The 15,391-nt window shown below is 40.0% G+C and overlaps 1 protein-coding gene and 1 pseudogene across 1 annotated transcript in view; one reads left to right on the top strand and one right to left on the bottom strand.

The window, feature by feature from the left end:
- Positions 1-1,288: 1,288 nt before the first annotated feature.
- LOC124790594 lies at positions 1,289-1,406 on the bottom strand (annotated as a pseudogene).
- A 9,867-nt stretch (positions 1,407-11,273) lies between these two features.
- LOC124788940 (transmembrane protease serine 9-like) overlaps positions 11,274-15,391 on the top strand; it is an 84,817-nt gene continuing 80,699 nt past the window's right edge. The window contains exon 1 of the mRNA XM_047256227.1: positions 11,274-11,666. Within this exon, the coding sequence (XP_047112183.1) occupies positions 11,274-11,666 (393 nt within the window). The remainder of the gene's footprint in view (positions 11,667-15,391) is intronic.

Below are 15,391 nucleotides of genomic sequence, written 5' to 3'. Positions count from 1 at the left end.
GGCACCACCACTGAATTTTTTTTCCAAAATCTATTTTAATCATTAAGCAAGTTACTGTTACAAATTCTGCTGACTCAAAATATTACTCTTTCTTAACTTTCTTTCAGAAAACAAAATTTACTACTTGCCTTCACCAAATAAGCTATTGTACACAAAGAACAAAATACAACAACATAAAATATCCTGCAAAGTTATCTCCGGCACCACCAGCGGCTCTGAAAAACAACATTACACATTATGTAAAGAAATACAAAATTATTGAGCACTGAAAATCATTCAGCCCACCTCTTACAGTCTTGCAGCACCACCTATATACATCATACAAAAAGATATAACAATTTTATCACTTTACTAAAATTTACTTCTGTCGGCTTCAGTAGCTCTGAGGCACATGTTACATACTTCTAAATACAAAGAATACCTAGTCTATAGAAAGTCCTTATAAAATCTCTGAAAAATATCCTTGCCTTCATCTGTGGCTGGAGCAAAGTCCTCGCATTTATCCTATTCAAGAAAATTAAAAAGATCCTTATAGAACAGTACTGAACCTGGTAGCCAATTACAGTGGCTCTTCATCATCTCATGATCAAATTACAATATATATAATACATACAAAAAAGGTCCCCAAATTACAATATATATATATATATATATATATATATATATATATATATATATATATATATATACAAGAAAGGTCCCTATAGATAAACATTAAGCACGACTAGTGTGGCTCTCCAACACATCTCATTCACTATATTCAACAAAACATACATTACTGACTATATTAAATACATTTAAGTCCACTTCTCTCTGGCTTTCAAGTCATGTCATTTATCTTTATGTTAGTTTTGGTCAGTATCTTAGTTCACTATTACAATTAATGTGTCAATGTAAATCTGTACTCTTTGGTTGAATAACCGTTCTGCCGATCACCTATGTCAAGGATAGGAGGGAGGAGTATTGTTGCCAAAGTGTTCACATCACTCAACAGGTCCATAACCTGTTGGTAATGCTGAGTGGCAATATAAGGAATTGCAATGGATGGATAGAAAAGTGTTCCTTCCCCACTTCCACAGGTGGGAAGCACTCCATCATCAGGCCACAAGTGGCCCATCGGGACCATCCGACCGCCGTGTCATCCTCAGATGGGGATGCAGATAGGAGGCGTGTGTGGCCAGCACACTGCTCTCCCAGTCGTTATGATGGTTTTCGTTGACCGGAGTCGCTACTGTTCGGTCGAGTAGCTCCTCAATTGGCATCACGAGGCTGAGTGCACCCCGAAAAATGGCAACAGCGCACGGTGGCCCTGATGGTCACCCATCCAAGTACTGGCCACGCCCGACAGCGATTAACTTCGGTGATCTGACGGGAACCGATGTATCCACTGCGGCAAGGCCGTTGCCTAAAGGTGGGAAGCAAGGGCGCATAGATTAAAGAGACAGATAGGCGACCGGTTTACGAAAATGAAAATTGAAGGAATAAACCGATCAGCTGGGCGCTCTGCGGGCGCTAACCGCAACGTGCAAGACACATGGCCCTGGAGGAAAAAATCGGGATGGAGAATAGGGTAGTAATCCCGTGTAGTTACTACGGTTTTAGACTTCCTTCTGAATGTATCTTTTTAAATCACTAACGTTTCTTAATCCAAGAAGTTTATGTGATTTCACGTACTCCAGTCTATAGGCATTAGCATGCGGCTTTTCTATAACTCTAAAGGGTCCGACATACTTGTCCGTAAATTTCTTAGTTTCAGCCGTAAGCTTCTTAGATTGTTCCTTAGTCTTTACTAGCACTAGATCACCAATCTGAAAGTTCCTTGGCGGCCTCTGTGGCCGAGCGGTTCTAGGTGCTTCTGTCCGGAACCGCGCTGTTGCTACGGTCGCAGGTTCGAATCCTGCCTTGGGCATGGATGTGTGTGATGTTCTTATGTTAGTTAGGTTGAAGTAGTTCTAAGTTCTAGGGGACTGATGACCACAGATGTTAAGTCCCATACTGCTTAGAACCATTTGAACCATTTGATACCTCCTTGGATTAGCTCTCCTTTTTCTTTCCAACACCTTTTTTCTAATATTGGCGTGAGCTACCTTCTTCTTATCTTATATAGCCAATTCTGTGATTTTAGGGAATTCTACTAAATCAAATAGGATGTTGTTCGGTCCAATCCCTTCCATTAATTATACTGGAGCAAAACCTTTGGCTTCGTGTTTTAAATTATTAATTACTTCCTCAAAGCTCCCCAAGTAATTAGCCCATGCTGAGTGCTTCTTATGACAGTATGTCCTACAGAGGCGGTTAATGTCTTTCATGATTCTTTCACACATGTTTCCCTGTTGAAAATATGCCAAAATTTTGATGTGCTCGGTGTTTTTCTTACTTAAACATTCTTCAAAACGCTCAGATATAAATTGTGGACCATTATCGGACAAAATAGCTGTTGGCACACCAATGTTGACAAAATAGTCTGTCTCTAGTTTACCTAAGAGTTAGCCTTCTTAAGCGGATAAAATTTCACATATTTAGTAAATCCATCCACCAGTACGAACACATACTGACAACCTCCTCTTGAAACTGGTAGTGGGCCGAAAAGATCTGTTGCTACTAAATCTAGTTTGTTTTGGGGTTCCACAGAGTACATTAGTCCCTGTATAATTCTGTTACTAGCTCGTACCTTTTGAAACCTGTCACAGCATTCCAGCCTCTTCTGCACTTTGCGCCACGTGTTGTCAAATATCACAACTTCACTTAACTTTCAATGCATTTACGTGCTCCATAATGCCCATATTTTTTATGTACAAAATCAATTAACAGATCCACATGTTGTTCAGGTAAACAAATACGCCAATCCTCGTTAGTGTTCTTTCTCCTCCTAAAAAGAATATCTTTGTAAACTTGGAAATATTATGCTAGTTTTGGAAAATCGGGGTGACCTATTCTACTTTTCACCAATTTAAGATTATCCTTTTGATTCTGTTCTCGTCTAAGGTTCTTACATATGCGTTTAATCGATCCCTCTTCCTGTGGTTGAAATACTGCGATCAATATCTCATCATAATCCCTGTTCGTTACTGGATCCACTCCCTACTCTTTATTCTTTTCACTTCTGGATAGCACATCTGCCACTACGTTTTCAGCACCCTTTATAAACTGCATCTCATAGTTAAATTGTTACAAATACACAAACCACCTCCTGAGTCTACCATGTTTGTCCTGACAAGTATTTAAATAAATTAGAGCACTATGGTCCGTAAAAATCAACACTTTATGTCCTAACAGGTATTGCTCAAACCTGTGCAAACCGAAAAGAACCGCTAAAGCTTCCAGTTCAGAGATGCTGTAATTTTTCTCCGCTTGTTGTAACGATCGACTTGCAAATGCGATCGTTTTGTGGACCTGTTCTTCTCCAGCCATCTCAATCCGGAAAAATTCTAACCACAGACACCTGATCATAGACAAAAAGGTTCTGAAAAGTCAGGATGATTCTAAATCTGGCTCTTCACTAGTGCTTCCTCAAGTATTTCAAAAGCGGTTTGAGATTCCGGGTTCCATTTATAGGGAACATTTTTCTTCAACAATTCCCTTAAACAAGGATCGTTAAATAATTGCCCTGCCGCAAATTAGCGATAAAATTCAAACAAACCAAACATTCCTTTTAATTCCTTACGTATGGCCGGTGCTGTATAGTCCCTAATAGCATTTATTTTACTTGGACTGGGCATAATTCCTTCCCCGCTTACTATATGTCCCAGGAATTTAATCTCTTTTTTTCACAAATTCTGTCTTATCTAACTTCATTTTCATCCCCCCCCCCCCCCGTTTTAATAGCATTTAACACATTGTCTAATAACAAACAGTGCTCTTCCCAAGTGGGAGTCTAAATCAATACATCGTCCACATAAATAGTAATTCGCCTCAATAACTGAGCACCTGAAACCTGAGAGATTGCCCTGACAAATGCACAAACACTGATATTCAACCCATAAGGCACAACCTTATACTGCTAACATCGTCCTTCAAACAGGAACGCTGTATACTTTCTGGATTCCTTAGCCAGAGGTAGATTCCAGTATCCTTAGAAGTAAAAAATTTAGCCCCTTTGAACTTTTGTAATAGTTCTTCAATGTTTTCTGGCCGGTCACTCTCGTAAAACAATCTTACTCAACGCCCTAGCGTTTAAAACCAGCCTAACTGAGCCGTCCTTCCTAGGTACTACAACCAATGGATTGTATACACTAACAGTCTTTTCAATTATCCCCCAATCGATCATTTTCTGTATTAAGTTCCGAACGGCTTCCTTATGCACTTTTGGAACGGCAAAAGGTTTTTTGAAAATATATGCATCTTCTTTCAGGGCTAAATAGCATTCGTAATTTCGAACTAATCCAAGATGAGCTTAAAATACCTCACAATGTTTATTCAAAATTTGTCTTAAATTGTCCTTTCGCATTTCAGTTAATTCTGTAAGTTCCTGTAATTTCTCCACGATCCTAATTCTGACACTCTAAGTCAGAAGGATCCACTTCTTTTCTTTCACCATATTCATTATATCCTTCGATCAATGTAGCTACCCTACAGTATCGCATTGGAATGTCACTTTGTTGCCGGCCGGAGTGGCCGAGCTGTTCTAGGCGCTTCCGTCTGGAACTGCGCGACTGCTACGGTCGCAAGTTCGAATCCTGCCTCAGGCATGGATGTGTGTGATGTCCTTAGGTTAGTTAGGTTTAAGTAGTTCTAAGTCCTAGGGGACTGATGACCTCAGCAGTTAAGTCCCATAGTGCTCAGGGCCATTTGAACCATTTTTTTTGTCACTTTGTTATTCGTTTACACTCTGTCTTTTTCCAATGAATGGAATAACTACAGATTTTCCACTGATTCCTATAATTACATCATTGGGTCCAAAATTTAACCATCCTTCGTATTTATGCAAGAAGTCGGTACCCACCAACATTTCCACACTGAGTCCATTTATAACTGGAAAATTCTGTTTTATGGCTACCTCACTTACAGTTATGGGTAATAGGACTTTTTATTTAACCACTTTCTTAGTTTTTCCAATAGCTGCAATAATGTGTAAACCACTCTCTGGCATGACAACTTCTTCTTTATTGTTTGAGAGAGTATTTACCAAAATCTGTGATACAGCACACACTTCCGAACCGGTATCAATTAGACAAGGAACTTTTTGTTCAAACAACATTACTTCAATAATCGGTTGTCCTATATACTCTCACCTGATTACATACTCAGGCTCCTCTAACAAATCCTGCACCACTTCTCGTCTGTCAAATCCTACCTCCCTTGTGGATATCATACTTACATTTACTGGGTCCTCCTTTTGCTTATTATTAGTAGTGGCAGCTTCCACAAGTCTGTCCACTATTGACGACTTAAAATACTCCTCCAACTTCTCGCCATAATTTTCCTCTGACTCTGCAACGCCTTCCAAGATATTGTCAGAAATTTCTACACCACTTTCTTTTTCCCCTTCTTTCGATTATCCATTCTCACTTTCAGAAATTATTTCAATTAATTTACTCAAAACTTCCTCGATCCATATTCCCGCATTAATTCCACAATTCATTGGTAGCCTCTCATCTGTTCAACAGTGCTGATTCACCCCCATTTCCTCATCCGAATCTTCACTTAAATTTATTTGTTTCTTATGATTATGGTCCTTATGATCTTTATTTGCACTATCTGTCTCATATAATGCTACTTTATTTACCGGATATACCTTTAGTTTCTCCGTGTCACTCTCCTCTGCTCTCTCAGTGGCTAAATCATTATTACCGATATTTTGTTTTGTAGGCGCCTTCCTTAGAAAGGATGTCGCTAGCGGGTTTAACCTGTAATGTTTTCGTCTGCGAGCGCCAGCTTCATCGCAGACAGCTAACAGTTTTCCTGTCGGGTGTTGTTGTTATGTCTAAAATGCCTGTAATCGGGTGGGCATCGCCTCTCTGTTACATCAGCCAACAGCTGATGGCAGTCATAATACTGAACCCGTTCGTTGAACCTATTCCCATTAGAATCCCCTCGTCCTCTAAATCTACCTCTGTATCCATTACCTCTTTGGACGCTAATTCTGTTTGCATTAAATTCAGCTCTATTATCATTCTGTCTGACAGTAAGCTTATATTCTCTCCTAGCATTTTCTTCTTCCTTTAAAATACTTTCTACCTTTTCCAAATAGTGGATAAATCTACTAAGCTTATCTCTAGGAACTGAAATTATTTTGTTTCTCCAGTACAACGGCAGCTTATTTTCTATCCCCATAATTATTTGCTCAGTTTCTACTTTTGAACTTAGATACGATAAAGTAGTTACCCATTTTTGTACAGACCTTTTAATATTATCTTTCTTGGGATCGTATCTCTCCCCTGACCAAAACTTATTCAAAACATCCATGTTTCCTCTTGCCCTAATATTCTTCCAAAAATGCCTGTTTGAAGTCCTCCAACTCATCATACTTATCAGAAATTACCCCAAATTCTAGCTTCTCCCATTAAATTAGATGTAATAAAACCTATTTTTTGCTTGTCATTCCATACTTTGGGTAACACATCATCGAAGTCGCTCCAGAATTCTTTCGGATGCACATTCCTGTTTGTATCAAATTTCAAAAATTGTCGATGAGTTACATATGCTATTTCAGATGAGTCTATTACACTGTTAGATAGGATACTACCACAACTGCTGTTGACACAAGGTTCTACTTTTGTTAGTCTACTGTCATGTTCACACAACTGTTGATTCACACTGGTACCTAACTGACTAATGTTAGTTTCTAGGTTAGTGATTTTATTAGCCACTTGTGCTCCAAACTTTGTACACCTGTCTTTCCCTTCTTTAATTTTACTTTCTAAGGCAGCATGGTTAACCTCACAGTAATTTTCTACGAGCTCTACATGTTCATGAATTTTATCCACTTCGGAATTTGTGTATTCATTGAACTGTTCGCTACCCTCAGCAACCTGCTTAATTTGGGTAGTTAGTTCACTTTCCACTGTTACAATTACAGCATTACATTCTAGTCTGACCTGATTAATATCGCTCTTAATATTATTGCCAAACAGAGTCAGGTTATTTTTCCACAGTTCCCTCAAATTCGAAATTTTATTTTCCATTTTGGATTCCATTTCTACAACCTCACTGTGTAACTGATTTATATCCAAACCTGGTTTATTCATTTTAGTATCAATGTGAGAACTTATTGAAGCTTTAGCTTCTGAACCCATTTGACTCATTTTAGTGTCAATATTTAATCCCATTTTATTTATTTTTTCGTCAATATCAGAACTCAAGGACGTTTTAACTTCGCAACCCAAACCATTTAATTAACTATTAAAATCTGATCCCATTTCTTTAATATGCTGGAGCATATTCACAAACATATCTGAAACACATCCGAACTTTACTATTGTTTTTTTGCGGCCGATAAAGCACAAATTGCGGCGTGGTGGTGTTAAAATGTTCTCTAGCACTGACTGAAGTAAGTGGCAAATTAAAATTCATCTACCTCAGAACGGCGTCTGCTCAATGTCCCTTCACTCGGCAATGTAGATACTTACAAGATGATGTGAAACAAGTGTTGACGAAAAAGACCACCTAATATCTACAATTACTGAGGCCTCGTAACTCTAGTTATGAAAAAAATTTCTGTAGAAATGCAGTATTAAAAGTTTTATTAGGTGGTAAGAAAATTGATTGACTTCAGGACAGTAATGTCCGAAATTTCCACACAAAAATGTTTATTTTGTCCATGATAGGCAAAGAAAAGGTACTATTCAGTCCACATTTAAACGATTGGCTATTTCCTTCCAGTTCACAATTCATATACAAATTTCACATGCACAGCAGCCAGAAATCTGTCCAAACCCGACCTGAATTAAATAAGTACTCACAGTCATTAATCTCACCAAAACTATGAGTAATTACAGTCAGTCCTTCTTGTGGATTTCTAAAAAAAAACCTGCTCGCAAGAAAATGCTCAGTGCTCGAATACTAAAACATGCCACACAGATACTATGAAGGCCAATATTTCACACGCAAATTTGTGTCCAACAGATTTAGACAAAATCTCTGAAATTTTGCCAAGCAGCCCTCAACAACAACTGCTATCGACTTAGCGACTCCCTTCTTCCAGCCTCACTCCCAGTATAATTATCAGGTAATGAGCAGGAACCATCTCAATTCTGATTAGCTGACTATACTCGCTGCCGATCAGATTGCTCGCTCATGATCATACTCGCGCCAAAACTGTCCTGCACAAATCCTTACACACGGACGCATTTGCGTCAATCTGACAAACAAATATTAAAGTAATGTTTAGTAAACGAAAACGAAAAGACAATAATTCTGGAAATACTCTTTAGATACAGATTTTACTCCAGGTGACTTTCTGGTTGCTCTGTTACAATAGTAATCACGCCTAGACTTACGTCATCAGCAAAGTAGGTAAATCCCCTAGGATCATTTTCCCGCGACAGGCTTGTGTAACTCTTGCAGGTTACTTTAGACAGTATATAATGCAACATTAAAATTTGACGAATGTTCGACATACACATTCTCATTTACTCAAATTTACTCCCACAACAATATTAGGCAGAAATAACAATTTTATATGAAGATATCTATTAGGTACATTACGTATGTAGGTTGTGGACAGTTGGGAATGTGGATCTCACGGGAAGTGGGCAAGGGATAAGTCCCTGCAGTCGCGCTATTCATCTGTGTCCCCAGTGGCTCAGCTGCCGGCACAGTAGCTCAGCATGTTCGGTCAGAGGGTTAGCTAACCTCTGTAATAAAAAAAACTGAGTGAACGGATCAACGAGGAACATGAACGGGTGTCACCGGACGTTCGCCCTGAATGAATTGAACGAACAATGTAGAACAAAATGAGATAAGAAAAGATGGATAGAGCGTCTGACATGTAAGCAGGAGATTCCGGGTTCGAGTCCCGGTCGGGGCACACATTTTCCGTTGTCCCCATCGAGGTATATCAACTACACCTGTCGGCAGCTGAGGGTTTCAACTACTAAAAATTTTGTCTGATTGTTATATTATAAAAACGAAAAATAATTAAAGTTTTAATAAGAAAATCTGAATTAATTAATTCTGCACAGTGAGAGTTCTGTTTATGCTTTTTTAAATTATACCAAAAGATAAACTATTATAGTTCCTAACTGAATTTAATTCCCTAAGTGTCGGTTTTTGACTTTTCAAGTAATTTTTTCTATCTCTGAAACTATGATAGTTACATTGTGAAATTTTTATACAATGTTCTCCTGAATAATAAAAGGTAGTGTACCGATTTTGAAAATGATTGAATAATATTTAATATCGTTTATTTAGATTCTTATAGGTGGTGAATGTACTTGTTCAGTAAGAGACATTGAATAGCTTTCCCATGGCAGCTAGATGTCAGCCCTCGAAGTTACATGCAGCAAGCTATCCTAAAACAAACGTTCGCTCGGAACAACGTGGGACGCTACAGTAGGAGGGGGTTGATGTCGTATGCGGAAATGGGAGAGTTTTGTCTGATGGGGGTAACTGATCCAAGTACTGGAAACTGGGGGCGAGTGGCAGGACAGAGGTATCGGCGCGTTGAAGGGTGTGGGGAAGAGGGAGTAATCAAAATGGGGATCGTTGGTAATGGAGAAGACCTCTGGGAGGTGGGAAGGAAAATGATTGACCTTACTGAGGTTGTCAGGGAAGGGGTCGTTGTCTTGGAGAAGAGGGTAATGCGGGTTGGGATGGCTGTCAGTAAGGCAATGGGCGGCAGACCAGTACTTGGAGGAGCTTGCAGGGTGGGTGGAGTTGAGGCATGTACATGTCTGGCATCAGTTTCAACGTTTCTTTGGTGTAAGGAAGTTTGGATGTGACGACGTAATTTCCTGTGACGGAGGAGTGTATTCTGTCCACGGGTATGGAGGAAGGAGAGGTAGAGCCTGTGGGATCATGGAGAAGAAGGAATGCCTGTGGAGGAAGAGTAGGGCAGTGGCGATGGATGAGTTTGGTAGGAACATGGGTCTCCACAGCGTCAGGTGTGGTGGAAGGTGAGGAGGTGGGTTCGACCTGTGAGGCAATCGATTCCCAGTAGGCATCCCAGTCAACTCGGTGGTAGTCGAAGTCAGACATTAGAGGGGTAGCTGGGTGGGGGCTGCATCATGCAGTCATCACGTCATGGATATATGGTACAAATTTGTTCTCCTTCAAATGTATAACATTGTATAAAATGGTACCTCAATTTGAGGAAGCATTTCGGAAAATAATGCATCAATTTCTTTGTAAATTTTTTTAATAACCCTAAGCAGGTTCAAAAATATTCAAAATACTTTTAATTTGCTAAGAAAGTGTGCTGAACTACCTGATATCAACAAAAAAATCTGTAAAACATATACAGTATAAACAGTGCCCGAAAGAAATAGGTGTTGATTTTTACATAATATAGAGCTGGAAAAGTATCCTGTATCCTTAAATGAGAATACTTGGCCCGAAATTGTGTGAAATGTGAATCTAGTGCAAGCTGGAATACAGAAGAAAAGGAACTTGTTCTGTTTTATATTGTGGACTTTACCACTAAACTAGGTCTGGGAACCAGCTGAACGCCATGATGAAACGAGAACTCAAAGAATACAGATCAGAAATGTGCGCAAGCGTATGCCAGTATCTTGACCACAACTGGAACACATTTAAAAAGACGGAAGGATTAACTCGCACAGCAGAACCTCCATTACTCATTGAAGGAAAATCACATCAGACGACACTGATAAAGCGGATATTTTCGAAACTATTTTGTTGGAGGGATACAAACTTCAAACAAGAACGTGAACAACTCGTAAACAGAAGCCTGGAAAACCTACTACCCATCCAAAACACCCCAGCTGAAGAGGAATCAAAACTTAGAGCTACAATGACGCAAGAAGGACTCGAACAATCATTACTAAAAGTCAGAAATCCGTACAGTCATTCGCTCATAGTTAAAGGATCTGCACACGCTTAACGACAAATCTCGTTCAAGTGTTTTCCGTTTCTTCTTGTCATTTGGAGATCACTATCATTAAGAGTCGTTACTTGGTTGATCGTATCGTCTGTGGTCATAAAACGACGTATTCCTGAAACCCGAAGTGTCGCTTTCCGTGATGTAGCCTCTTAACTTGGTAGTTGTTCTTGACTTGTTTACGCTACAGAAGCGGTCCCTTTGGAGTGTGTCAGATAGCTGATAAGAGCGGCTCATATAACAATCGTAGTGCTATGCAGGGCCAGCCAGAGAGATGAAGTCAGCCATTGCCTTGTTCCTGCTAGCTGCCGCGTGCAGTGCTGCGCCCTCCGTGAGGCATCGCCCCCTGGGACGCCGTCCCGGCGGGCGTATAATCTCTGGTAATCTCGTGGACATCTCGCAGCACCCGTATATGGTCTCGTTGCAGTATCTGAACGAACACGCCTGCGGTGGCTCCATCATAAGTTCCTCGTATGTGCTGACTGCTGCACACTGCATCTATGGCGTCGGCTGGAGTTATTTCTCAGTTCGGGCAGGAAGCTCCACGCGCGAGAGCGGTGGGACCGTGTACGAGGCCTCTGGTGTTTTCTGGCACAGCGGCTTCAACCTCGCCACGGGAGAGAACGACATCGGCTTCGTCGTGTTCTCCGACCCTATATCATTTCAGGTATGAAAACCAGAATATCTTACGATCATTTCCAAACTCTAATGAGGTTTCATGTGTCACGCTGAAACGTGTCTGCCCCTCCCCTCCCCCCCCCCCACCTTTTCATTAAACCGTTACTGTGGTAATTTGATTATGTTTCGAGTGCATCCAACAGAAATTATAAAATTTTGAATAAGGCTGCCATTTCCGAAGAAATCTGACACCGATTACTTGGCAGAAAATCCTAAGAAATTTTGGTCTTATGTCAAAGCGGTAGGTGGATCAAAACAAAATGTCCAGACTCTCTGTGACCAAATGTGACTAAATGTCTTTTTCCAAAGCTGTTTCACAGAGGAAGACTGCACTTTAGTTCCTTCTCTAGATTGTCGCACAGATGACAAAATGGTAGATATCGAAATAGACGACAGAGGGATAGAGAAACAACAGGCCGATGGACCTGATGGGATACCAGTTCGATTTTACACAGAGTACGCGAAGGAACTTGCCCTCCTTCTTGCAGCGGTGTACCGTAGGTCTCTAAAAGAGCGTAGCGTTCCAAAGGATTGGTAAAGGACACAGGTAATCCCCGTTTTCAAGAAGGTACGTCGAACAGATGTGCAGAACTGATCTCTAACATCGATCAGTTGTAGAATTTTGGAACACGTATTATGTTCGAGTATAGTGACTTTTCTGGAGACTAGAAATCTACTCTGTAGGAATCAGCAAGGGTTTCGAAAAACACGGTCGTGTGGAACCCAGCTCGCGCTATTTGTCCACAAGACTCAGAGGGCCATAGACACGGGTTCACAGGTAGATGCCGTGTTTCTTGACTTCCGCAAGGCGTTCGATACAGTTCCCCACAGTCGTTTAATGAACAAAGTTAGAGCGTATGGACTATCAGAGCAGTTGTGTGATTGGATTGAAGAGTTTCAAGATAACAGAACGCAGCATGTCATTCTCAATGGAGAGAAGTCTTCCGAAGTAAGAGTGATTTCAGGTGTGCCGCAGGGGAGTGTCATAGGACCGTTGCTATTCACAATATACATAAATGACCTTGTGGATGACATCGGAAGTTCACTGAGGCTTTTTGCGGATGATGCTGTGGTGTATCGAGAGGTTGTAACAATAGAAAATTGTACTGAAATGCAGGAGAATCTGCAGCGAATTGACGCATGGTGCAGGGAATGGCAATTGAATCTCAATGTAGACAAGTGTAATGTGCTGCGAATACATAGAAAGATAGATCCCTTATCATTTAGCTACAAAGTAGCAGGTCAACAACTGGAAGCAGTTAATTCCATAAATTATCTGGGAGTACGCATTAGGAGTGAATTAAAATGGAATGATCACATAAAGTTGATCGTCGGTAAAGCAGATGCCAGACTGAGATTCATTGGAAGAATCCTAAGGAAATGCAATCCGAAAACAAAGGAAGTAGGTTACAGTACGCTTGTTTGCCCAATGCTTGAACACTGCTCAGCAGTGTGGGATCCGTACCAGATAGGGCTGATAGAAGAGATAGAGAAGATCCAACGGAGAGCAGCGCGCTTCGTTACAGGATCATTTAGTAATCGCGAAAGCGTTACGGAGATGATAGATAAACTCCAGTGGTAGACTCTGCAGGAGAGACGCTCAGTAACTCGGTACGGGCTTTTGTTAAAGTTTCGAGAACATGCCTTCACCGAAGAGTCAAGCAGTATATTGCTCCCTCCTACGTATATCTCGCGAAGAGACCATGAGGATAAAATCAGAGAGATTAGAGCCCACACAGAAGCATACCGACAATCCTTCTTTCCACGAACAATACGAGACTGGAATAGTAGGGAGAACCGATAGAGGTATTCAAGGTAACCTCCGCCACACACCGTCAGGTGGCTTGCGGAGTATGGATGTAGATGTAGATGAGATGTAGAAGATGTGTTCAACAAGCTGTTTTAAAAATAACTTGTTCCTCTCCTAGTACTCTGCTGCTATTATACTTTATGTTGTCTCAGTTGATAATCAGTGCAATCGCTCGCGTGAAGTACTAATAGGAAAGGGGTGTCATAATGATCGGCTTGGCCATAACAACTCATGCGTAATGATTTAAGATAATTAATAATTACGGTCGCCAGCCCAGTAGGGCATTTACTGCTCGATAAATTAGTAATAGCCTGAACAGCAGTCGCTTGAAACAATATTGAAATAATCGCATGGCAGCAAAAGGTGTACGCAGGCATAGTTGAAACTCCAAGCAAAAAATAAAAATAAGTGATTACTGCCAGAAATAACTTAAGATAATATAATATAATTAAATGAAATAATTAGAAATTTGCTATGAAATACACGACACTCAATTTCGTAGAAGTGTAGCTCGTTATTGTTACGACAAAACTTACGGAACCTCACGCTACTGGTAACTAGATATTTGCAGTTCTGAGAAAACATAAATTAATTGAAGGTTAATAAAATATTTTCTAGTAGAATTCTTCATCACTTTTGAAAGTTAATTGGACTGGAAACTAATCATGTGCTTGATTATGGGAATTGCAACACATACCGATAATGAACTTTGAACCAAGCCCATACACTCAAGGGTAATGACATTCAGAAATTTTTATGTGCAACTGCTAATTAAATTTTATTCTAAAACTCAAAGTGAACAGTGCCTCTGATTGTTATGCAAGAAAAGTGTTAGCTAAAAGAGGCATTTCTACCGGTTGCATTTAACTAAATTTTAAATAGAAAAGCAAACTGACAGACTTATAATTTACTTATTAAGTTCTTTTCATCCACTCAGGACACTCGGATTAGCATACATAGGAAAGGTTTGGACCCTATCTAGGTTACGATGACTTAGGTTAAAGAATGTAGTAGGAAAATGTTATTGTCACACTTATTATTTGGAAAATGATCAGAATCAAGTCACTGGGAAATTTCTCACAGTATCTACACAACGCGAATGATTGTATAAAATCTTGCAGCTTTTTGTAGTCGTCGAAATGCTGTAGTCGGCGTAGGCGACAATGTTCCAACAACTCCAACTTCGACGAACGCACTCGCATTAACCACAGCAGATTTAGGGCCACGATCCCGCTGTAATAGGTGTTTCCTTAATCTGCTCGCACCCACTATGGAACAGTGCCTCGCAGTATATTATATTAAGTGGCTTCACATAACCGTAGGCACATAGAGCACGCCACTTGCGCGTGAAACTTCTTCCATCACTCAGCCCTCAGTGAATGTCTTCAACCTCGCTTGTTCTCTGACGTCGCGTCTGTCATTGTCAGTTATCCAGCATCATTACAATGTCTGATATTAAGAAATATGCATTATATAACACAACATCTGACGTATTTACATTTCAAATAAATACAAAACATTACAGTTTTTCATTATATAGATTACACAGTACATAAACTGGCGAAAACTTATGTGTCCTTTTGTATTCTATGCATCACAAGATCAGAATCTGTGACTTTACAGTTCAGTAAGTCTGGTAACAGACCAGATAAAAATTAGGTAGCATTACAACTACTGTGGCAGACATATAAACAACCCAAAACAAATTCGGTAATATGCCAAGGCTTTCTATCTCAACATGGAATACGCAAAACTGGCTTACAGCAAATTATAGTCATTCCTTAACAAATTAACGAATTGATCATTATTCTTACATCCTAGGAATGGAACACTACGAAAAGACAGAAAGCATAAATGAAACTTTCATTATTTCTTAACCATTTTTCTATTGCTAACACCATCGT

This window comes from Schistocerca piceifrons, chromosome 3, assembly GCF_021461385.2.
Source record: "Schistocerca piceifrons isolate TAMUIC-IGC-003096 chromosome 3, iqSchPice1.1, whole genome shotgun sequence".
NCBI lineage: Eukaryota > Metazoa > Arthropoda > Insecta > Orthoptera > Acrididae > Schistocerca > Schistocerca piceifrons.
This window is presented reverse-complemented; position numbering and strand designations above follow the sequence as displayed.